A 26710-nucleotide genomic window follows, 5' to 3' on the forward strand; every position below is an offset into this window, starting at 1 on the left:
TGTAAATCATGGGAACCATGTTGTTCTTGATCACCTCGTGTTCCATTCCTAACTAGCTTGTATACTATGTGGACTATCTTCCTACACTGCGGTGCTATGCATGGGTGCAGGCCGCACATAAGTGCCTTATGGAGAACGTCTCGCAGACTGCCGCTAGAGTGCATGCAAGGTGTTCTAGTAAGAAGACAAACGCCGGCTACTTGAGAGAATGTATTGTTGCTTTGAATATTTAGTTCTAGCTTATTGGCACCAATAAAAAGGTTTGCTTTGGTAAGACTCCTCGGATACTGTGTTACAAGGAGAATAGTTTCAAGAAGTAAGTATCCCTTGGAACATTACTATCATCAATCGAGGGCAAAGAGGTATTCAATTGCTTAGGGTCTGTTATGTATAAATATTTTTCGCTTAACATAATTTTTTTCCTTTAATATCTTACTTTTCCACATAATTTAGTGAATTTCCAATTAAGATTTTATGTTTACATTTAATTTTTGAAGTTTACACTTAATTTGGTGAGTTTTTGTTTAATTTTAGGAGATATCACTTAATTTGGTGAGTTTCCTCTTAAGAATTGTTGTTTTCGTTTAATCTATGTCATCTCCACTTTGCACATTTCTCGCCTTGCCCCTGCTATGGCCGAAGAGGAAGCTTTTGTCAGGATAAGCCACTGTGGAGAACAAGTGGGTAGCGCAATATGTCTAAGTTCAAAAACTAGGAATAATACTACTATGAAACATTGACAGTCTCCCTCCCCACCCAAGAGCCAACCACGTCGGTGTCGATGTGGTTTTGTTTCTGGTAGTCCACCGAGGAGGGTGGTTGATGAAGACATCACATTATGTTTATTTGTTATTTGTAGGATTTGAAAATTTGGCCCAAACAGTTGCCGTGCTGCAAACATGAGTGGAAGAAATTGAGGGTCATGGCCCTTCCAAGGTTGCGTCATTAGCGCCGTCTCTGTTAGTTAGAGATGACAACCCATATAGCTTGCCGATCTCAAGCACTGCCGCAAAATGCAGTGTTAAGAAGGTCACCATTAGATGAAGGCCACCATTGCTTCTTCCTACATCAAGTGAAGCTTAGGATCCTGTCGAGCAGCTAATAATGATAAGGCGAGTGACACATTATGCGTAAAGCACAAGCTGATCACCTAGAAGACCCTCCGAAGAAAATTGCCCAAAAGGGCAAACTCAAGCGAAGATTAGCTCCATCCCTACCCATTTCCCCATCTATACCCTTGCCACCATCCCCGCCCACCATCCTCACCCATATCATCACTTGTCGATGAAGCCAAAAATATCGATGTAGATGCTATCGTCGAATCACTGACATCATTAAGAAATGATCTGGTTCCTTCCTTAGACGTTGAGTTAGTCAAGGAGGACGTCTCACCCATTGTGAATGAGGTACCCAACGTAGAGGACATCCACACTGAGTCACCGCTTCCGTGTTGGAAAATAAACTGAAACATTAATATTTAAAACTTATGAATTATAAGTTAGAGGAATATGAAGGGTTCAGAGTTATATAAATATGAAGGGTCATCGAGTTACATGAGTTATATGGGTGTTATTGTGGAATAAGTATGAGAGTTATTAATCTCAAGGGTTTATGTAAAGCCTATATAAGAGGTTATCTATGTAGTGTATCGGTAAAGAGTGAAAAATCAAATAAAGTTTATATCAAGTTAAGTTACACTATCTTCCTCTTCCTGCTATCTCTTTCTTGAGCATATTTTGGCCCATCGTCGCTTCCAACAGTGGTATTAGACCCTTGGTTAAAGAGCTTGACCAATGACATAGGTGGAAGTCTCTCTTAATAAGAGACAGGTTGTAGTATAGATTGGTGATTCTCCATTCTTGAAAGAAAGAAGATCTCTGAGACTCAAGCTCATAGAAATGAAGCCAAGGCAGGCTAGAAGCTTGAAATACAAGTCAACCGATGGTAACGTAGAAGGAACAAGGTATGAGCTGTGAGCAAAGCTCCACAAAGAAAGAAAACTAAAGAAAAAAGTCAATAGAAGAAAAGAGAAATGGAGAATGGAAGACCAGCTATTGTGTCAGCACAATTCAAGGTGACACTCAAGGAGATATTAGAAAAACTGACCCTTTCACCCCAAGGTATGAATGTAAACGAAATGGTCTTGATCATTTACCTAATTTGGTTGTGAAAATAAGGTTTGAGGACAAGCTAGGAAGTCATTAAGTGTGTGGACCTCGTGTATATACAAAGAAAGATGCTGGAAATGAAGCTTCAATTAGTGTGATAAAGCATTTAGGATAATTTTACGACATTATTGTTAAATATATAAATGAAGAAGAGTGTGTTGAACTACTAGTGAGTGTGAACAACAACCTACCACTTTTAAGTCAAAAAAATTTACTCTCCTCTAGCATTGCTTAACGCAGTCAAGTAACAGATGGTGTTGATTGGGAGGTTTCCTCAATTGAGGTGCCACTCCCAGTGGTGAATTACCCATTGACTTCATCAATCAAGAGGTTCCAGTGAATGAGGAACATTTCCCAAGCAATAAGTGTCCCACTGACATCATTGAATGACAGTCCGAAGAAAATAAGGTGCGGATTCCTGTAGTTGAAGATTTGGACGACAAGGATGAAAATCTAGAAGCAAAATTGATAGAAATACCGGAGATTTCTTTAGCAACGATCGGATGGTGGTACCAATAGAATAGTGTAAAATGTTTGAGTTAAAAGTTGTCATCACCAAACAAGTCAGTGGGAAGGTTAGGATCGATTTACTCCCAAGGATTAAGCGTCCTACCAGATACATGAGATTAAATAACACTGAACAAACATCAATGAACATTTTTTAAACTGTCAGATTAACATGTAAGCATCTGCTTAACAGATTTCATTTCCACCTAACAATTACTAATCTTTCTTAACCATGTTCTTTCCATCTTACATAGAATACATACTGTTTAATTTTTAGAGTTTCACTTATTTAATTTTTTTTTTTTTTATTATTTGTGCTCTGACTCCATAGGACTATAATCTGGAAGAATGAGTCATCATTTACCACTCATTCACATGTCTACTCTTTGATGGAGAGGAAGCATATGGTGCTCAATGATGTGATGGACGTATTTGTTTTAATTCTCATTGACAGTTTGAAGAAAGAGCCATACCCATAAAGGAGATGGACGGCAATCACAAGGCCACTGGCATTGTTGATGTCCAAGGCAAAGCACAATGCTAAAGACTCCTTGTGCTTGATGGCGGATGTCGTTCGCCTGTTCACAGATGCTAAGCTCATCCTATTACTTATCATACTTAATGGTCACTTCCACCTCCTCATGCTTGATAAAGGAAAGAAGGAATATATTCATTATTCCTCGTCTTTGAGCGTAACATACGGTGAAGATGACATCATCATGGCAAATAATGTTTTTGTATTTAACTTATTTTTTATTTTCATTGCCTGACCAATACATGTCCCGCCAACAAAAGGAACTGATTGCTTCCCCGCAAGTGTACGGGATCGCCAAGTAATACCTCGTGTGAAGACACGAGGATCGTATTCCACGGGGCTAAGGATCTCCTATTACTCCTTCTCGAGCTATTATCTAGCCTAAGATCTCAAGTGGTGGAATTTACTCTACTAGGTGCAATTAAAACTAAAACAAGATTATCAACAAATTAGAGAGAACAAGCAATACGCAAGAAAGAAACTCAATGTAATGCAAAGGCCTATGGATGCGGATCCCCTTGAGGGTTTATCATGAAACATGGATGATGAAGAAAAGATGCAAGGGTAAAATGGACCATGAGTTTCCAAGATTAGAACAACCCCAATTTCTCGGCGATTGAACCCTAATCCCATACGAACATAGATAGGAATTTCTTCCAAATCCACATTCCTACGATTGCATTAAGTACGAGGAAATCTCACTTAGGAGTAAGCCTACTCTTCTTCGGCTTAAACCTACATGGAGGGCTACCAAATACCCGATTTCTCGGCGTGATGATACAAGTATCCCCTTCTAATCCATTCATGATCTAATACATGCGAGCAAGTCACATCTACATGCATCACTCATAAAAGAGCTACGGATTTCTCCTTAGTGTAGCACTTAGCATGAAAACAATGGATTAAATCTCAAAATTACCCAAGCATGGATTTAACAAGTAATCATCCAAAATACATGATAAAACCCCCCAAGGTTCACCAACACCCGGTGGCCTTGGGGTCTAGTGTGTCATCATCCCACAACAAGCAATACAATCAAGTGAAACACAAAAGAAAACCATAAGTGACACTCCCTAGATGAAATGGTGGAGGAGGAGGTAGAATATATGCCGAATGACACTTCCCCCGCCAAAGGAATGCCGAATGACGCTTCCTCTAGCCGCGGGTCTCCTTCCTTCAAATCGTGGTAGATCTCCCCTTGAATGATGTTGCCTTCTTGCCTTGAGAGTCTTGGACATTGGCCTTGAATGATCTCCTAGCTTCCTTGCCCTTCTTCTCCTTCCCAAGGTCCCCCAAAGCCTCTCAAGTGGTCTCCCAAAATAAGCCCAGCAAAAAGCCCTTTGTTCTGCCCTAAAAGTCAGTATTTATACCCCCCCCACCACATACGGGCAGTATAGAGGTCGTATGGGGGTCGGATAGCACTCAAAAACCCTAGATTTGCGTTTCATACAGAGTGCATACGGCCCCGTATACTGGGTAGTATGGAAATCTGGGCAGACAACTCCATATCATTCCGCTGCTACAGTGCATACGGCCCCCATACTAGGTAGTATGGGGGGTGGTATGAAATTCCTGTTTTCTTGTCTTTTCGCCTAAATGATATCTTCTTGTTCTCCATGGCTTCCTTATGCCCTACAAAGCAAATAGTAGACGATTAAGCGCAAAACGGGCATCAAACCTCACAAAATACATGCAAAGTGAATACGATATATATATGAAAACACCTACATTTAGACACTTATCAGGAACTATTAAATAGATGTTTGGAAATTGAACTTGGAGAGACAGCCATAGAAGCTTACCTCCTCATCCATGAACACAATTACCTGCGGCAAAATGCTGGTAGTGTTGATTGTCCAGTCTGTGTCACGCACTTCATAGAGAAAATCCTCTAGGATAATAAACTCCGTCTTCCCCAGACCGACATTTAGCACATGCATCTATATTTCATGGCTCGCATATTGATGGATAGCATTACCCAAGGCCGTCGAAGTTCTGAAGAACCAAAGAAGTCTTAGAACCTGTTTTAACGTACTTTGTCATTTACTTGGATACGTTTCTTTGATTTGGAGTTGGTGGACATGTATTTACTTGTTTCAATATGTTTCTTTGACTTGGATTATTCTGGCTTATTATGAATCTTTATCATACACTAAGATAGGTTATTACTTGAAAATAGTTGTTCTTACTTAAAATTAGTTGTTACTGCTTAACATTAGTTATTTCCACTTAACGACATCGATTATCGCTTAAGACTCTCATAAAAGTTTCATATTAGTGCAAGAGTACATATACATAGCATTTTACTAAATCAGCTATCGGTGCATTACAGGATCTATGGTTATGTCCAGTATCATGGCAACAACAATAATGTAATTCTCGCACGATTGAAGCTTGTGACTCTATTCGCTTCTACCTTGGCCAACCCACGGGCCTCTTGGTGGTTTGCAATAGCAAAAGTGGTTTGTGGGTGTCATCATATGGTTTGTTATTATCCAATATTGAGAAAATAGCTTCTGCATATGTTTGCTGGTAAGTGCCTACTGTGAAGTAGTCATCAACATATCGATGAATATTTATGTCTATCTGCATTATTGGCGCACATGCATTCTTACATGGTATGCTTTAGACTTGCCACCTACGATATGAGCATGTCTGAGAAAGCAAACTAATCCAGAAGTTGTTCTGGTCGACTACCTAAAAATGATCACTGTTAGAACAGTCAACCACTAGGTCACAAGACTCTTTAACAATTTCTTCGACCTTGCTGTGTATGTCTGAACATAGATGTGTCTCCCATCTTTGATTGTTCATACTGATTACACAACATGCCTATCAGCTTTAACCTTTGCCCAAAAGATAGCAAGAAATATTAAAGCCAAATGTATTATTTTAAATGAAAACTATAGAATTTAAACGAAAACTAATGATATTAAGCCAATAGGTGTTATAATAAACAACAATTGTCTAAAATAAATTCTATGTACATATAATAAATACCAAATAGTTAAAGTATGTGGAATCATGCAGTTATAAATGCTATGTGTATTAATTGTAAAAGAAGACATAGCATACCTTATCAAGTCTACTATGATTGTCATAGGGAGATGGCATGCCTCTTTTATATAGGCATTGAACGACTCAGTGACATTTGAATACATCTCTCTCCATCTCTCACCTTTGAACATCTCTCCGAAGTGGTAAATAGGTCGGTGACAACGTTATCGAATTCTTTTTCAATACACGCAAACATGATTCTCAATAATATAGACCATCACTTTCCTTTCAATGTCTTGCCAAGTCTGACATTCCCTTCATAAAGTAAGTGGCGAAAACAATATGCTTGTGGGCAGGAAGGGAATACTTTCGCAATTGCGCTGATAAGCCCCTTAGACCTGTCGAATTCAAATAATTTTGAGATATTCATCATCATTGTATATAGTATCTCCAAGCTTCAACAAAAACCACATCCAGTTTGCATCTGTTTCATTATCTACAACTGTGAATGCTACATGAAAGAAACCAAGAAACCATCATCCCCATCTTTACCAGTTGCACCTAACAAAGTGCCCCCGTATTTACTGAGCAAGTGAGGTTCATCCAAGAACAACAATGGCCTACATCCTATCTTGAAACCAACAACACATGCGTGGAAGGCAAAAAATGCACGTTTAAATCGCTCACTATCGCTCTCCACGATGGCAATGTTACTAGGGTTTGTCACTAACACCCTGCTTGCGTACCACATTAATAAGCCATAGCTCGCCACCTCACTCCCATGGAGAACACCCCTAACAACCTCTTTCCCTTTAAATCTACTTATAGGATAAATTGACATTGTGGTCTCGGAACATATCACGCTGAATGTCAACAACCCTATAAAGGGGATGGTCCTTCAGCTTTTGTATGACACGTGAGGACATCCACTTTTTGGATACTTTGGGACATGACTATGTGCCAATGCCTCCGTCACATGTGTCTGGGATACATTATCTTGATCCTAAACATCTCGTACTTACCTTTCGTGGATGCATGCACACGCCATTGACAACTTTCAACAGAGCATGTCACAGCCATACTCTACTTGTCATTCTTACGGAATGTAAAGTTAAATTCCGTCTTATAGCATAAACCCTAAGTGCATCCTTGAACTGTTCACTATCACAAAACCAATCACTGACTTCCATTTAAACAATTTCAAATTGGTCCAACAAAGGCTGGATGGATTGGACCCCTACGGTTTGTTGATGGCATGGAAAAGTGCCCCTCTTGATCGATATACTCTCTAAAAATGAATCATTGTTGTTGGGTGTACACCACAAGCAAGATTAGAATAATAAGTTATGACCAAAAAACTATAATGTTACATGGTAACTTCGTAAACTATGGGAAAATTAATAATTTTAAGTGGAAACTAGTGATTGTAAACGTAAACGTAAGATACTAAATGATAACGCCCAAAAATAAGAGGAAAGCGCAACTGGTAAATGATAAATTTATATCCTAAATGGTTAATATCAAACTTAAGAGAGAAGGACATAAATAATACAACAAACGATTGGTTAATGGATGCAAGAGACAGACAGAAATAAAAGGACTACACATAAAGTAAGCAAATGATATTTACGACAGGAGTGATGAACACGAGGGCACGATCACTGCATTTGCATTTGTATCAACAATAAGGTCAATGAAATCACTGTTTAGCATATGATATATATGGCACATATGCTGAAAGTCAATTTCAAAATCAATGGGACAAATCGTTTGGTGCACATCGGGTGTGACAGACTTCACTTTGACACTGAAAACGTCAAACCTCTACCTCTGACATATCTCGTCAGTACTAACTCCCAAGGAGTCAACACTATGAATTGGAGAACTCGGCTTTCCCCCTTATACCTGACAACTACTCAAAAGCTATCCATTGACAACCTACATGAAAAAGCATGCATGGTAAACAATTATATGGCCATGAAAAACTTCACATGAAGATGGGAAACTCACCAGGATTGTCTCCCAAGCAGAGGAAATGGTTAGCACCAGAGTGCAAGACAAAACCAAATCAAGGGTGAAGAGACAAATCTATCCGACGTATATGGAGACAAAAAAACCAACACAAGAGATGATGGAAGAAGAAAAAAGGCAGCTTGGATTAAAAATGCATAGAAAGTATAAAATTTAAGTGATAATATGGTTTAAAGCTGACATCAGTACTATTTCTCAAAAAGTTGACATGATCTGGCTCCAGTTTTCCCCACAAATAGCAAGGTAAAGTTGGAATTCTGCGTGAAGTTAACAGATGGAGTTAAACCCAGGGACTAAAACATAAGAAAAATAAATAAAGAAGAACTGTCTATCAAATTCAAATACCATAGGAATTGTATGAAATGTTTTGAAACTTTCAAGATTAAAAAAAAAAAATTTCAAAGAAATTATGAAGTTATGTGTTATTTAACTAATTTTTGTAAAATACTCTTACCCTATTCACAAAATAAATGAGTAACAGAGAAAGTTGTGTTCCTCTATCAAATGGATCCTTAGAATTGTACAAGTATTTTTAAATACAAATTAATTTTAATATTGTTCAACAAAGCCAAGAACTTTTAAAATGAAAAAGCCAAATTTTATTATTAGTAATAATTATCGTGTAAAACAGGTGAAATTTAATCATTAAATGAAAAATAAGAAACAAGTACAAAAGAATCTCCGCTGATGTTAAATGGCACCTAATTGTTAAGTGCGAATAGAATTGTACTAAAGCCTTTTAATATAACAGTGCTTAATTCTACTAGGAAATTATCTCCATCTCCTTCCTGATCAATGATTGATAGAGATCCATCATGATAAAAATATTGAAAATTTATCCTATTAAACTTGTCAATCTCTTCTCTCACATTATCGGTCATTCGTTGCACTCAAATAGAAACCCATTCAAGTGTAACATTTCACAAATAAACCTTTGCCATTAGTTATAAAGGAAAACTAGTGAAAATCTAAAGAAAAAAAGAGAAAAAAATATCAAAAAAAAAAAAAAAACACATGCTAACTAATCTCACAAACTCATAAGAATGATGTGGCTTGACGATTTGCCTTTATTCCATCTAATATAATCAGGAATTCATTATCCTTTAAGAAAATAGATCTACATCACATCACAGAAAAAGAAAAAAATTACATCAGATTACAACCTATGTATAGGAAACTTAAGTGTCTTTGGAGAAAAAAAATTCTCTCTCGCTCTCGTAGCCTTACTTCATGATTAAATTTTAATTTATTAAGGCTATCCACATCTTAAATCTAATAGAACATCAAATACCAATGATATAATTTTTACACACTCAAAGTGAAATTTAAGTCGATTGGTTCTCTTAATGAAACTCCATTTCTGTCAATAATAAGTGCACTAATTAACATCCATTGGATGCGATGATAAACAAAAATATATCTAACATTCCAAAAGAGAGAATTATAGTGATATCCAACAATTTATAACAAATCTGATTTAATGGATATAAGTGTTTTAATTATTGTGGTTATTATATATATTATTTATAAATTTTACTTAATACTTACATATTGTATTTAATATATATTCAGAAATGTATTCTCTTATTAAAAAAAAACTCTCTGCTGCTTTACCATACAAGTGACTATTAGCTATTAATAATAATATTAATAATAATCTTGCCATTCATGCATTAGAAGGAAAGTTTAAAAAGAAATCAGTAACAAATCATAAGAAGATCGAGTTTTGCAGTATATTTAATATTTCTTAATGAGGAATTGCATGGAGCATCCCCCCATTTTGTCAATGGAGTAAAAAGTCCTTTGACTTTTCCATATCCCTTATAAGTCCTCCCTTTTCTATAGAAATACTTTCAAGTCCAACAGTCCACTAACGGTGTTAAAAACAGAGTAAAATGACGGGATTGCCCTCAGTTGGTTATAAAATTTTGAAAATGTAAAATAGTTAAAGTAACCATCACATCACATCCCCATACTCATTTCTTCTTCTCCCGAGAAAAGAAAGGCTTTTCGTCTTCCTCCATTGAACGACCATATCGCAGCCGGCCGGCGTTCGTGTCGGTGCTACCGGAGAAAAGGAGAAAGCTTGAGAGCATCCTTGCCTTCTGTTTGGACACTGAAGGGAAAAAAAGGTTCGAAGGCCGACGGTATTGGAGGCCAACACCCTTTGGTTAGTCTTATCTTGCATTTATAGTTTATTGTTTGTTAAATTGGATTATCATTGTTCATAAGCCACGAAATTCCTTGAAATCTCTTGACGAAGACATGAAATTTGAGTGTGTAGTTAGTTTGTACAATAGGTTTTGTGCCCCTAATTTCGGTTGTAATGAATAAATCCGCATCGAATGCATGAAAACAAATGTCTTATGTGTGCAGAATCTCTCTAATAACGTTGATATCAACATGTGGAATTTATTTTTAGGGCCGATGTTTACAAAATGTATTTGATGTTCAATGCTAACAATCCCATTACCGATAAGATTGTATCTCTTTAGTTGTATTATGAATGGATGATTAACATTTAGAACCAAAGAAGATGTGAATGGATCATTAACATTTAGGATTCATGCATTTTTTTATTATGAATAGGATTACTATCGATGGTTATTGTTTACATTTACATTGTTACGTTCAATTACATATGACAATTGCTTGCACTGTGAGTTGTTGTTGATATTATGGGCAATTTATATTGTTTGGGAAAGATATAGTGGGTTATGACTTTGTTATTCAATAAGTATATGTCGCTGACCAGTTTGTTTTTGTTTGTGTGATTAGGAAGATTATGGGTGACAATTCAGAAATCTTGTGAGCGGACGTTGTTATTTAGCACCGATTGTTGATACCATCAACCGGTTGAAGAAGATGATGACACGAAGGCATTGGGATATACTTCGAAGGACACCATTTAGCCACCTCATGGACATTGAGCCCATAGTCCAAGAGCGCAGTGTTTTGGATGCATTAATGCAGATGTTTGATGAAAGGAGCAACACATTCCATTTTGGGGGATAGTTTTTACGCAATTCAAGGCCGAAGATGTTTCATTAATATTAGGATTACAATGTGATGGCACTGCCATTGACTTCAAAAAGGAAAAAAAGAAACGTTACGTATTTGAAGAGGAATACTTGATGAAAGGAGTAGACCCGAAAGCAGGGGACTGCTCGGTGAGGTCATTAATGAACATGGTGGTAAAAAGAGAAAGCAAGAAAGAAGAAAGCTTTGTGAAGCTTTTTATTAGTGTACATTCTAGGATTTGTCCTTTTTCCCCACAACTTCATGTTCGTCACCGGCATGGTTACCCCACTATGTGGACAATCTATCAACAATAGGGACGATGACGCATGGGCACAAGCTACACATAAATGGATGATGGATGATATACCTCTCGCATTGCTCGTGTGAAAGAGAGATGTGCTCGGGAAGCAATCAAGGATAGGATACGTAAGGGGTTGTACTATGGCATTAATCATTTGGTTTTATGAAGTCACGGTGTAACGGGAAGAAGATTCACTTTGGAAGGACACCACGCATTCTACTGTTATGGTGTTGGTAGTTACAAGAAACAAGCTGCTGTTAGTGCCTTGATTGATTCACTAGAGGGCAAGAAGGTATGCATAGTTTAGCATGTACTCGTGAATATTCTAATTTCGGTTTTAATATTACAATATAGTACTCATAAGTATCGGTATGAAATAAATATTTACAATTGTAATGTTGTTTCACACCAATCTGTTCACAATTTGGCAAACTTGTTTACTTATTTATATAAATGTTCAGTATGTTATATAAGATGTTTATTTTATGCAAAGATTTTTTATGTATTAATTTCTAATGTACATGTTTTCGTTGATGTTTGTTATCTTCTGCTAGTTTGTTCCACTCATGGCCGACAGAGAATCTGAAATTGAACTTCTCGGATATGGAAAGGTTCAACGGAATAACTCATTGATGGTTTCAGAGACATCCGATGCTATGAAAGCACCTAAGTATATGAGGACAAGGCGAAGGAAATTAGATGGGAAAATGAAGGGGGAGCCCTCCCAGATGAAAGGTCAGCATAGTAGGCAGTCAGATAGCACACAGTTGGAGTCTGGCCAGCAATCGCTATCCTCAAGTCCAGTGAGGAAGGCCACAAAAGACGAGAACTATGAAACTTTGATGGAAGAGTTGATAGCACTTCGTGCAAAGGTAAGAGTTCTTGAAAGAAAGGAAGATGTCATCAACAGGAATGAGGAGCAACCACCCCATGATGATCCGTCTGAACCCCCAGCCAAAAAGTTCAAGAAAGTGGCGTCCAAGCCACTAGTACCGAAACCCCCATTGGCAGACGTATCTGAAGCGTCCCAGTATGAGAAACCAGTCACGCAAGCTACAAGGGCAATGAAATCCTCTTGCCCAACACTTGCTCCCTCAACAAAAAATGTCAGCACTCGAAAAGGAAAGAAAAGGACAGCGGCAACTCCATCACAAATGAGTGTGCTTAATGAGCAAACAACTGATGACATTGATAATGCCATAGAGTCCTTAACCCAACTGAAAAATGAAGAAAAATTATTTGTAAAAGAGGGGGAGAAGGAACCATCCCCAGTTTAGAAGACACTGGGTTACATATATGCCATGAGAACGTAAAAGAACCTCCAAAAGATTTCATTCCAGAAAAAAATGACCCGCAGGTTTTGGCCGTCTGAAAAAATTACAACAAATGGCATTGAGTGTGTTTCTCAACAGCAGAATAGACGAGTAAGTACCTCAACAAAATTTCACACTGTGATGGTTCAATTTGACACTATGCTTATTGAATTCAAAATTAAACCTTCACTATCATGGTGTATTGATCGTTTTTCAAATTTTCTCTACAAGTTTCAATTTGTGTATGCTACTATTACAAATAGCAATTTAGATATCATTGTAATTGTTTATTTTTATTGCTAAGTGTTTATATTTATTATATGTTGTTCATATGCTTCCTTGATATGATACTAGGACTACTGTATGGAGTAATGTATGGGGTCACACGACCCGATGTCATCTTCATGCTTTAATCGATGGTAAACTTATGGTGCCGGATTCTGTCATCGATGTGTTCGTCCTTATGTTACTCGATTCTTTGAAGAAATCCCCCCACGAGTTCGATAGACCTGCCACAATTTGTAGACCCATGGCACTTGCTCTGTCACAGCAGGAGCATTCAGTTGATGGTCTTGATAAAATGATGTCCCCAGCTTTAGAAGATTATGGCAGAGTGAAACTTGTTCTCATGCCGGTTGCTTTGAACAAACATTACCATCTTATTGTACTCGACAAAGACGAGAAGGCATATTTTCATTATTCATCTGTACGTAGTCCAGTTTATGATCATGCAGCAAATGCCATGGTAATATTGATACCCATTTCGAGTTTCTGGTACTTTTTTGTAACTCTGTTTTCGTGTTTTGCAGCGTTCCTTGTTTGAAGATCGTTTGCAAATAAAATTCAATATCAATGAGGCGGCATCGTATACCCTTACCCCTGTTCGTGACTGCCCACAACAGAGGGAGGACAGTGTCGATTGTCCAGTGTACCTGATGCGCTTCATGGAGCAACTACTGCATGGCGAGGAACTCGATGTACCCCAATCGAGATGTTGCCCATCCGCGACTAGAGTACTGCATGCGCATCTTGTCGGATGGCATTACACGAAACACACCCCGATTAGCATTGCCTACGAGGCGTCGGAGGCAAGTCAGGAGGATGGGGAAAAAATGGATGATGCGCCACCACAAAGCCACTAGGAAAATAATCAGCAGCCAATAACCACGGCACCCATCCCAGAGATTAATGCAGGCGCACAGCCGTCTAGTGATTGTCTTTGAAAAGTCAAATGCCCTAACATGAAATGAATGTCCTCACTTCATCTGTCTGTCTTACTTCCCTAAGAACAGATCATTCATCGTGTTTGAATATTTACTTTAGTAAGAACAGATCATTACTATCTTGTCTTACTAACTTATGCTATACAAATTAACGACAAAAAGTCATTTTTGTCTATTCTCGATCATATATGCTAGCTCAAATGACTTACTCGCTTTATACATCACTTTCAATGCTTGCTGACCAATAAAGCTTACTCATATCCAACTATTGTGTTTGTTGTTTATAAATTAAATATGCCGCTCATTAATGTATGACTACGTTTATATGTGTGGTTTGTTGTTTACTTACACAGATATTAGTTCATTTTCATTAACCTCGGAGGAAGTTTAAAAAGGTTTCAGGGACTTAAAAATAATTTTCCCTTTCTTAATTTATGAGTTAGAAAATATCACTACAAAAAATTCTTATATAGTGATAGTTAAAACTACGTCACTAAAACATCAATTCCTGTCACTATAGCCATTTTCATGCTATACCGACGGCCATGAACCCTATTACAATAGTAAAATTTCCGTCAAGTTATCCCTTGACGCTATAGACTTATATTGACAAAAATTACGTTTGTTGCAATATCGCATCAAAATATACTGACAACATAGAGTATGTAGGTATAACCTATACTGATGGAGATATCCGTTATTTTATCCTTTTTCTTAAATCAATTATAAAAGTCTTTACTGATAGATAATACTGTCAGTATATCTATAGTAATGAAATTTTTAAAAATTTTTACTGACGGATAATACCATTAGTATATCTATATTGATGAAATTTTTAAGTTTTTACTGACAAATAATGCCGTCAATATATCTATAGTGATTAAATTTCTAAAAGTTTTTACTGACGGATAATACCATACGTATATCTATAGTGATGAAATTTTTAGATAATATCATCATTATATCGATCCAATTTTTACATATTATATAATTTATAATATTTTTCTCCTGGTGATCAATAAAAACAAAATTGATAAATAAAAATATATAAAAACAAATTTATTGATTAAATCAAAAGACAAATAAATCCTGCATTCATTGATAAATTTCCAATTCAAGAGAGATTTCCACAGTTTATGCTCCTCCATTCAGAAGAAAACAATAGCTTTATATATAAATCATCATCCTCATTCACCCTATTTTCATAAATTCCATTTTCTTAAAACATTTAATGCTATATTATCATTTGATAAAGCAAGCTTTTCACAACACACAAGCTCATTGTTCTGAAAAAGTCAAATAGATTTTTATTTAAAATATAAAAAAAACCAAGTACAGACACACAAAACATAAACCAATCAAACATCTAATTAAATAATACTGCACGATATGCTCTTTCCACCATCTCCTTTTCAGCAATTTCTTTATCTCCATTACTCAACTTCTCCTTCAAACTCTCACTAAGTACTTGTACTTGCAAGCATTATTATAAACACATATTCCTAAACATATGATAATAACAATATTATTATTACCTTATGCCATGGAGTATCCAGTCTAGCATAAGTAAGAACATGCATGAAGTCCTGGACTTACAACTTGAACACACTTGAGAAGTTCAATGAAAGAACAATTGCTGCTAAACCTCTTAGTGCCAACCAAAATTAAAGAAAAATAAAATGGTTAAGCCACTAGTTATGATTATTTATCACAGATCTAGAAGACTAAATGTAAATCATTCTAAGTGATTTCCTACAAAGTTGGCAAAGCAACAACAACCACATATTTGCATTTATAATTCATGACCTAGGTCAAACATTTATAGGTCTCATAAAAACCAAGCAATAGATTTGTCCAAAAAAGAGTTGTTCTCTTTGAAAAGAGAATAAATCTAAGAAAATCAACATATCATTACCATATTAGCAAAAAATCAATTCACGAATTGGTCATAATCCTTACCATATTCTTCAAATCTCTAAATAGCTTGATAGAAATTAGTAAATTGAATTAATAAATACCAAACTTAAATATTGAAATCCAAACATATAATCTAATTCATACACCTTACAAATCCAATTTCTATAAGATGTATGAATCCTGTTCCAATTACAGTACCTTCGCCAAATCTCTAGCTAATTTCTTCGAAGTCAGAGCAAGTGAATCCAATTTATATCAACGAAAACATAACTGTCAGTAAATGTCCAATTTATGATAACAGTTATAAATTTCATTAATATAAACCATTTATAGTTACACAATTTGACTATCACTACATATAAGAATCATTATATAGCAATATTTATACCAATGGAAAAATAAATGTTAGTAAATACTTGATTTATTCTGATAGTTATAAAATTTCGTTAGTATAAACAGTGTATGCCTACAAAATTTAACCCTCACTACAAATAAGCATCAATATATGAGAATATCTATATTAACGGAAGAATATGCATCAATGTTGTTGGTAAAAAAATCTATAGTTACGGAATTTGACTGTCACTATAAATAAAAGTCAGAATACAATAATAGCTATATTAACAGAACGAAATTTTATCTATTTTGACAGTTTTAAAGTACTTTTGGTAAAATAGTTTATAGCTACGGAATTTGACCATCACTATAGATAAAAGTCATAACACAATAATAGCTATACTAATGGAATGAAATCCGTCAGTAAATATTGTCATTTCTGACAGTTTTAAAGTACTGTTGGTAAAAACAGTCTATAGCTACGAAATTTAACCGTCACTATAGATAAAAGTCAAAATATAATAATAAACACACTAACAGAACAAAATCCGTCAGTAAATATCCTATCTATTCTGATAGTTTTAAAGTACTATTGGTAAAAACAGTCTATAGCTATGAAATTTGACCGCCACTATAGATAAGTGTCAGTATATAGCAACTTTTGTGTAGTGTATGTAGCTTAATAGATGAAAATAAATAAAACAATAAATAACAATAAAATGTACAACATTATATGAGCATTGTCATCAATAAACCTGCTCCGTAATAAAATATGGCTTCAGTTAAAATCAGACTCCCCACCATTGCAATAACCTAATGGTAAAGTATTTGACTACTTACATTTTATACAAGCGATCAAGGGTTTTTACCTTCCTAAAAATGCATGGTAGGGAAATAAATATAGTGTGTGTGGTGGCTTATCGATAAAAAATTTATAAAATATGACTCATTGCAGTCTTCTTCTGAAAGCAAGCCACAAATTTATTGAATAAAAAATACACATTCAATTCATTTAATTAAAGTTTAAGAAAGAGATGGCTGACAACTTGATAATGGCATTGGATAGAAGCATGCTTGGATGATCATCAACATTAAATAATGCTTGGATAAAAACATGCTTGGCTGCCTATTTGATACTAAGTTCATCCCCGAACTACGTAAATTTTTTTAATGAAATATCTAATTAATTTGTCGCATGCAACTTGTGATCTAAGTTGAGGTCGGATGAATCCATTGGCTCAATAAGATTCAAAAGGCTGCCTCTTTTCTCTTATTTAATCCCAAATCTTTGAATTATATCGATTTGCAAGTGAGACTAGAGAATCTTCAATACCTTTTTATTAATTTGGATTAGCATATAAGTTGAGTTTTGTTTATTTATTGTTTAATTAATTAATCTCATTGGCAATAAAGAAATATATATATATATATATATATATATACTAGACACTTGAAAGTTATATGAATTAATTATGGGATTTAAATTAATAATTGGTACACAAATTCTATTTTTTAATGACAATAGATGACAAACTTCATTTAAAAGATACAATGAAAATTATTATGTTTGCATAATTGAATTTAAATGCGAGAAAGTTTTCATTTATTAAATGATACCAAAGAGATGTTGAAACGTTGTTGCAAACACAAAGGCAAAATTATTTAATAAAATCATTTGTTTATCTTGAGTCAAATCTAATTCATAAACTATGTACCAAAATATTCAATCAAAGTTGTTACATTAATTTTCTTGAATGAAAAGTTAAACTAAATGCACATCAAATCAACTGGCTTTAATGCCCACAAAAAAGGGTAAAATTAGATAGCCTCCAATTTATATTAACAAATAATTAATCAATTTTTAATTAATTTATTTATTTTGGAGAATGGGATAATTCTTGACTCTTTTCTAATTGGACCATTTGTTTTGTAAGAATTCATTAATTTTCAGCATTAGAAGTATTTTGCTATTTGTTAAGTCTATGAACTTATTTTTTTTCTTGCTAATGAAGAGTAACTAATATAAATCATGTCACAATGATAACGTTATCGAGGTACAATTGAATTCTCCTTTAAATTCATTGAAATGTTTAATAGTGACGATGCAATAGGAGTACTAAATGAGCGTTATATATTTCTAAATAATTTGGACTGGAAATGAAGATAAAACATCATTCTTATTATTTATTTATTTCTATACTAAATGAAAAAAATTAAGCAAACTTTTGTACCAATTATTGAAAAAAAGTAGATTTATTAAAACGAAAATGTTTAATAATTTGGACTGGAAATGAAGATAAAACATCATTCTTGTCTCTAAATTTTTAAAAAATGTAAGATCTTTTGATTGTTTGGTTTGGCTGGTGCATTTGATACAAAGGCTAATGATATGAACGTTCACTACATAGAAAAGGAGCTATAGCGGAGGATTTTTCCTCTCCTATAAGGCATATTTTTGTCAACATAAATCAATTGCGGCGGATACAAAATTTACAACTCAAAACCTCAATGAGAATAGCAGTTTATACAGCTGTAGTGACGGATATAAAGTACCGCTATATATTCTAGGCAGATTAACAGTAGAGGATTACCGACGGATATAAAATGCCATATATTTATAGCGGTGGATTTAATCCGCCGTTATAAAGCAATGACCAGAACTAGCAGATAAATCTCATTTGTTCATACCTCTGAACCCACCCATTAAATATCCATTTTTTGCTAATAATATTAAACAATTAACTAAAAATTAACACTCACAATCATCATATTCATACACAAAACATTCACAATCACAAACCAAAATTTGTAAATGCAAAATTCACAATAAAATTATATAATAACATTTATTAATAAGAATTTTTATATATAAAAGTTAAACTGTAAAATCGTGAAGAATTTAAATACACTTCCTTTCCAATGCAACAAAAATTGTGAAGATTTGCTTGACTTACATACTGCACAAGACTGAATTTTTCTATAGTGCACAGATCTTCTTCAGGCACAGTAGGGTTGGAAAAGAAAGCATGACATGCTCTTCTCTCGCTTTTCTCGATCAATTTCTCATAAGATTTTTCCTTTCTTTACTTTCTAACAATTCTATAACTTCCCTTTTTCCACCCGGAATAGCATTTAATGTATACTTAGTTGAATCAAATTAGCAACAAATTAACGTGTGAGAAGTAAACAAACAGCTGAAAGAAACAAGAATATATACACAAATAATTCTCTATGACAAAGATAGCAGTGATCGGAATATTCTTTTTTCAAAAGACTTTTTATAATAAAAGAATGACATGTAACCACATAAGATTACAGTAATAAATCAGTTGTTGAATTTGTAGAAAAAGTTCACCTAGGCAAACAACTAAGCATCATTCAAAAGAATATAAGGCAAATGCTTCATGGTAGTTTCTCAAGATATCACTGATCAAAGAAAATTTTGTTGTTGACAAGGTTATAACCTGAAAAGAAGCACCCAAGAAAATTTGCATTTGATTTTACACCGTGCATATAAGACATAGTTTGGAATCTGGATATATCATGAGTCACTTGTGAATGCACAAGAAAAAGTAGTTTGTGCTTACAGATTCAATGGCATAAACAGGGTCCATAAGTAATACACCAATTACCCATTTTTTTTCCTGGAAAAGATCCAATTGGAGATTTAATTTCAAGTTCTTTTTAAACACCAAGAAAAAAAATCTAGAATACTAATAAACTCACAGCATGATTACTGTATGATTGGAAAAGTTGCAAAATTAGCCAAAGAGAGCACAGTTGCAATCAGAGCAAATACTCCTCCGATAATGATTGCTGGTGTGTATAAGTTTGCATATACTCCTCAGTAGTAAAAAATTTCAGTAAATGTCATTCCCTGATGTTACTTTGTCTAGTGATGATTGAGTAATTGAACTCAATATCCATAAAAGTATGGATCACCTAGTGCCCTGAACATATTTAGAAAAACAAATGCAAATTAATGAATAAGTTATACAAGTATAAATAAGAAATTATAATTGTAGAGCTCAGTAATATATAAATCAATAATTCAAGAAGCTTATTCTATTTGTCACCATTAACTTTTATGTCATCACAATGAAACAGATTTTGGTATAAATGTTTAACTTCAATACTATTGTTTCAACAAAATTTTCATTAATATTTAACCACCTTGGAACGAAGAGTTCCCACTAAGGAGAAGATGTTGCATTGTTAATGTTGCTGTAACAAAGCCTACATAACAAAGAAACTAGAAGAATCAAACATACCTAAAAGAGTATAAAAAAGAATTATTGAAAGAAATTAAACAACAAAAGTACCTTCTCTACATGATTCAGCAAATCTCTCAGCATCTAAAGTAGTAATGTGCTCCATTACAACTTTGAGATTTAGACAAAACATACGTTTGTAATCTCAAGCAAGCAAAGCAACACTGAAATAATATGCAAGTAAATTTTATAGTAATTTTCACAAAAGAAGTACATTACATGTAGCAGAGATTGTTTGTGAGAGACTGGAGTTGACTAGCTGTAAACCAATTCTCGTCAAGAAGCACATGATAATGAGTTGGAAGGCTTGTACCCTGCTTCAACATGGTTGGATTGAGTGAGAATACTAAGAGATTAAAACAAAATTTTAAAGCTAAAATGGAAGTAAAGAAGGTGGTGTAAAATTTACTTTTACTCTTGCATGACTGCACAAGTAGAAGTCAAACTCTGTTTGATGGCAGATCTTTGCGTCAACAACAATCCCTAAAATTCAAAAGAATTGATGATTAGAGTCAGAATTTTAGTTATTGATAAATACAGACAATAACAGTCTATAACCAGGCAGTATATTCCCGCTTCAATCAATAGAGCGATGATCAGCGTGGTTGTTTGCAAAGAGATGAGTGTGATGCCATTTTTAGAGAACAACAAATGTGATCAGAGCCTGATAATTAGGCTCCAAAGACTTGTATGCCTGATGAAGGATGTATATATGAGTGAAATGATGAACAAAGGGGAGTTAAAATAGAAAAAAACGTCAGTGCCACCTTTCTTATTGCTTGAACTTCGTGTATGAGTACTTGGAAAAAATTGATTCTCAGAGACACCACCCCTGCAGAGAAAGAATGATCAGATAATTCATTAAAAGAAAGAGAAGATATTAGTTCATTAATACAATATAAAAAAAAAATAGACTTCAAAATAATATTTATATAATATACATAAATATACCATTAGAGTATATTCAAATTTGGTCAATAATGATAATGATAATTTAACCACCATAGCACAGAGAGACCATGTCTTAAGACAAAAATAACTTATGCTTTAACGCTGCATTAGACCATGAATGAGCAAAGAAAACCAGATATAAACAACAACATTTGCCATTTCATAACAATGATTTTGATGCTAGGAAATACAATGATAGATCAATCTTATTATTGGCCACTTCAAATAGTCTAATTATATCCAATAAATAGGTCTTTCCCTCCGTCAGACTCTGTGCAGCCAACTCGCTCTCGGGCTGACTCTCGGTCCCGGGGACTCATTCTGACTTAAACAAGGGATCTGACTGTCCCACTAGTTCAGAAGAATGGAAAGCAGACTTTTTAAGGAGGGTGGTGTCACAGCTGAGTTTGGGATTGAGCTCTCTGATTCTCTGATGAGAAAAGTTCTGACTGATGGCACTCTTCTGACCCGGCACGCAAGGGTTCCATATGCCTCTTTTTGGTTCAGTTAGTAAAGTCGCGCTGAGTATACACGTGATAACCGGAACCCCAGCAACTAAAAGAAAGACAATACAATCAATCTTTAGTGACGGTTACAAGAATGGCGGGGGGTTTACTAATGATCTTCACATCCGAACTGAGACTAAACCCTTTGGTTTATAAAAAACAAAACAAACTAGAATAAAAAATAAAAAAGGATAGGTGCAGAGAATAGGCCATTTGTCTAAGAGGCGCTCATCCCTATTTAGGTAGATCGGGTGGTGAGGTAGCGGGACAATCCTATGAATTGGGATAGGGTGTGTAGGGGTAATTACACGAACTTCACGGCTGCTCCCCCGCTCCCCGCTATAAAAAAGAAATTTGAGCATGCGCCTGCCTCCCATGAATATCCAACCAGATGCTCTGTCTCAGACCCACGACGTTTGATCAACTGAGGCTTTCCAAATAACCGTTTTTTTGTTTGTAAAGGCTACTAAGGACCGGGCGAAGAATGAAAGTCTGCTAACGCCCACGGGATAAGATCCTTTTTAGATCAGCAAGGGAAGTCATCTACTCTGCCAAGGCAAGAATCGAAGACTACGGCTTACAAGTCAACGACTGCTGATCTCTCTTCTCTTGTGAAACTTAGATAATTAGCATGCTCGCCTTCATGAAAGACCTTCTCTTGATCCTCTCATGGCTATGCGTTCATTCCCTGACTTGCCCCTCCAGAGATCTGACCCACCTTTCCAGCCATGTTTTTTATCACTTAACAAGAAAAGCCCAGTCCAATCTGAAGGGGTAAAGATCTGCATGGCTAACCTACAATCCACGGGTAGATAAGCCTCCACAACATGGCTAGCAACTTCTTCATTACCAAAAGCAACCAAATACTCCTTCGTGCGTAAATAAACACGTAAGAGAATCTTAAGAAAACAAGGCAAGCATGCAATTAGGTTCGAATCCAGAGGTATTTATAATGTGGTTTAAAGGTTTTACCTAGCAGGGAGATGATCATATGGACGGTTATACGGAGTCCATACTGGCTTGCCAACAAAGAGACGCATTGCCTGCATAACCTAGCTTGCTTAAATAAAGAATAATAACCCCGGTAAACAAGTTTTATTCATAAATCAATAACTTGAAAACTAAGAGCAATAATTAGTGTGTCTAAATTCGATTGCTTCAAAATGTTCATGTTCATTTACATCGAGATCAGTTATAAATCTAAAAGCCATAAGGAAGAAGAAGACTTCATCCAGTAATTGATGATTGTTGAAGGCAACTAGATGATTCATGCAAGTTGTGACAAAAAAAATTGAGTTTGGAAACAAGAGTTTGACTAGGAGCAAGAGCACATAGATATCAGATCCCTTCTAGAATCTAGTAGCGCATTGCATGTACATTGGTGATAAAACATACTTTACCTTAATGTAGTTGTTTGAATCCAATGTAAATTGGTGATAGATTCTAGCAGGTAAGACTACCATGCCTCATTTCTTGACAGCTACATGAATCCATAGGTCATTTTGTCCCTAGCATAAAAGTAACCTTTTACAAAAAAACGAGCATTAAAATCTAGAATATGTAAGCGTAGCTTTGTAATTTGGTAGTTTTTTGGGCACACTTCACATATGTCCTGAAAAGATATAACAACCATAAGTTCAACAGTTCTCTCAATGACTAGTATTGTCTCTTTCTTGGTTACTAACAACAAGAAAACAGTATTTTGGTCAAAAGGCTAACTATGTAAGAATAGCCACGGGCCTCACAAATCTTTTTAAGGTCCTTATCAACTTCATAATTATCAAGATTGTTCAAGCGACAGCTGACAACACCCAGTTCTAAAAGAAATATTATTCATTTCGGTAAATTAATCCACTAATTTCTCACACATCAAAGGTCAAAACATAAGAGATGTGCAAAGAAATGAACCCATGAGTTTTTCCAAAGAAACAAATTCCTTGGGCTCATGATGATGTGGAAGCCTCTGGTCTTCCTAACTGTTATCCCATACACCAAGCTTGGAGAACTTCCTCCTTTTTTTCCTAAATCAAACAAACATTTAGATCAATCATTGATGTGTTGTGTCTTGCTGACACACACTTCGCAAGTGTACGGATCATCAAGTAATAGTATGTGCGAGTAGAGTTGTCTAATCCACAAGGACTAAATAGTACTAGTACTAGCTTTACCTTGTTATCTAGCCAAGATCAACGTATAAATAGGCATCAAATCAACTAAAATGAAAGAATGAAAATGACTAAAATCACGAGCCTAGGAAGTGAGTAATCAATAGAAGAAGGTGTCCGGATACAATTTCACTTGAGAATTTAGAATTGAAGTAATTGCAATTAAAAATAGATCAAACCTTAGAATTGTTGGACCGAGTGATTTCAAAAATATATCTAGTGCTCTCTCGAGTCACGCCAATACCTAATCCCATGCTACGGTAGAATTGAATCTCTTCTAATCCTACTTTCACACGATTGCATAGAGATCTAGGAAATCCCTAGTTGAAATCGGAGCTCTCGCTACATAACTCTACTTGAAAAAGTCATAAGTGGCTTATCTCTAGCACGCACTCTTGATTCCCTTCATCTATGGGTGATCTCATGGGATGAATCACTCCATCTCAAGTATGCAATCAAAATGAAATAGCCCCTCTCTTTACGCTAAATCAACAATATAAAGACATAGATGAACCCACCAATCCGAAGGAAATCTATATTAAAAGCAATATCAAAATAAAATCATCCTAAGCTACATCAAATCCAAACACCCAAGGAAGATACCCCTCCATGGGGTTCATGTTCATCACCAAGCAATGGAAATAAAGCCCTAGAATACTATTCATGGAAGAAGAACCCCTTTCAATGCCTTCAAAGTAGGAATCGATGTGAGCCGATATCGTCACCTTGGATCATCACTCTGGCGACTCCTTCGAAGTCCTTTTTTCTCCTTTGATCATCTCAAAACCCTAACCATCATCAAAAAGTCACTTTCTCAAAATCTGTCTCTATGAATAACTTTTTTAGTTTGCTATTTATACCCCCAGGAATCAGGTGAATATACGGGTAAGTACATGGGCAGGTACTTTGCCAGTGTAGACAAATAGTGAACAAATTCATGTTCTTAATCAGTACCTAACTTTCCATATACTGCTATGTTCAAATAAATACACGCATTTTGAAATTTGGCTAAATATGTTCAAAGTTTTCTATACCTCCAGTTAGCAATATGTGTCTTCTTTGTAGATATTCAATCCTAACTTTGAAGAGCTGTCAAAGTAGAAGTCATAAAGTTGAAAAATATAAGTGAGAGCTAAAAGTGATAAAAACTAAAAAGTGATATAATTAAATAGAATACCAAATCCACACAATTCACATCACATTATTATTAAGAACAAGCGATTTAAAGAAAATAAAAAAAACAGTAATAAGATAATAATCAAAAATAGAGAATCCAAATCATGCAAAAATATATATACCTACAGAGGGGTGTATAGGTCTCCAAGAACACATAAAAACAAAAGACAAGAATGATTAAGAAAACACAATCAAACATGCAAAAACTTGAACCAATCTTTATAGCAATAATACAACAACTCAATACAAAAATTGTAAAAAAAAATTACAACTATTTCTTCAGATCAACCCTATTTTGCAGAAAAAAAAGAATACAAAAATTCTATTGGTCCCTTTCTCCATACTTAATTTAAAGTTCTTTCTATTTGCCATAGAAAATCTTATAGGTTATGAATCAAAAACCAATCCCAACAGTTGGAACACCATCATTCAATTCCTCAATTCTGTCACAAATGGATGAAACCCATAGAGTTGAAATCAGCCTTCCCGAATTAAAAAACAAAATTGTCAAAATTTGATTGAAATATCACTCAAGTCTCTGGATTAAAAACAATTGAATACATTCCAAACCAAATCATCCAACCAAAATATTGATAAATAGATAACTTGCTAGGTAGATATAGAGACCAAACTAGTACCTTATGGGCCTCCAGCAATAACGTCTCCGAGTGTCCTCCTCGTGAATGAATGAGAGACAGAGAGAGAGGAATGGCCCTACCGCTGTGACATCTCCAAGCGTCCTCCTCGTGAACGAATGAGAAAGAGAGAGGTAAGGGTCTCCAGCGGTTATGTCTCCAATCGTCCTCGTGAACAAATGAGAGAGAGGGGGATGATCTAGCGTGAGAGAGAAGAAGAGAGCCAAGAGGAATCAGTATGTCAGAGAGTGAGAGAGAGAGAGAGAGAGGAAGAGAGGGTATATATATATATATATATATATTAGGTTTATGTTTTCTTAAGGGTAAGTAAATGGTTTTAATTGATTTTGTTAAATTAACCACAACTCAAAAATCATCTCTATTAAAAGAATAATATAAAAAGAATTATTTCTTAGTCACTTATATCTATGTTTTTTTTTTAAGTATTTATTAAAAAAATAATATAGAAAAATATATTTATAAATATACCTTTAATAAAAAATTTATACAAAATTTATACAAAATCTTAAATATATATTAGTAATATCACATAATTAATTAAACTTAAAGTTATTTAGAAACAATAAATAAGGGTATGTGTGTGATTTCAAATTTTATAGAGGGTATATCTGTAAAAATATTTTGATGTATAGAAGT

The 26710-nt window shown here is 35.0% G+C and overlaps 1 protein-coding gene across 5 annotated transcripts; it reads right to left on the minus strand.

The window, feature by feature from the left end:
• Positions 1–19675: 19675 nt before the first annotated feature.
• LOC120269941 (protein argonaute 1C-like) lies at positions 19676–26299 on the minus strand. 5 transcript variants are annotated; one of them, XR_005539525.1, is made up of 10 exons: positions 26057–26299; positions 25277–25331; positions 21388–21452; positions 21179–21314; positions 21030–21103; positions 20840–20934; positions 20672–20731; positions 20523–20585; positions 20076–20299; positions 19676–19993 (listed from the first exon to the last, which is right to left on the minus strand). XR_005539525.1 is itself a non-coding variant. In XM_039276920.1 (10 exons), the coding sequence occupies exons 3-10, from the start codon at positions 23538–23540 to the stop codon at positions 20292–20294; spliced, it is 444 nt and encodes a 147-aa protein (XP_039132854.1). In that variant the 5' UTR covers positions 23541–23585; positions 25277–25331; positions 26057–26299; the 3' UTR covers positions 20075–20291. The 5 variants fall into 5 exon arrangements, 1 of the variants encoding a protein (XP_039132854.1); XR_005539523.1 differs by lacking the exon at positions 21179–21314 and adding an exon at positions 23050–23120 and having other exon boundaries at positions 19681–19993; positions 20672–20676; XM_039276920.1 differs by lacking the exons at positions 19676–19993; positions 21179–21314 and adding exons at positions 23050–23120; positions 23478–23585 and having other exon boundaries at positions 20075–20299; positions 20672–20676.
• Between the last annotated feature and the right edge of the window lie 411 nt (positions 26300–26710).

This window comes from Dioscorea cayenensis, chromosome 10 (assembly GCF_009730915.1).
Source record: "Dioscorea cayenensis subsp. rotundata cultivar TDr96_F1 chromosome 10, TDr96_F1_v2_PseudoChromosome.rev07_lg8_w22 25.fasta, whole genome shotgun sequence".
NCBI classification, from domain to species: Eukaryota; Viridiplantae; Streptophyta; class Magnoliopsida; order Dioscoreales; family Dioscoreaceae; genus Dioscorea; species Dioscorea cayenensis.

Coding starts and splice junctions, on each gene's coding strand:
- LOC120269941 (XM_039276920.1), bottom strand. CDS start 23,540: ATGGTAGTCTTACCTGCTAGAATCTATCACCAATTTACATTGGATTCA. Junction 21,453..23,049: donor TATGATCATCTCCCTGCTAG/GTAAAACCTTTA, acceptor CTTTCTCTGCAG/GGGTGGTGTCTCTGAGAATC. Junction 20,935..21,029: donor GCAGTCATGCAAGAGTAAAA/GTAAATTTTACA, acceptor ATGTTGAAGCAG/GGTACAAGCCTTCCAACTCA.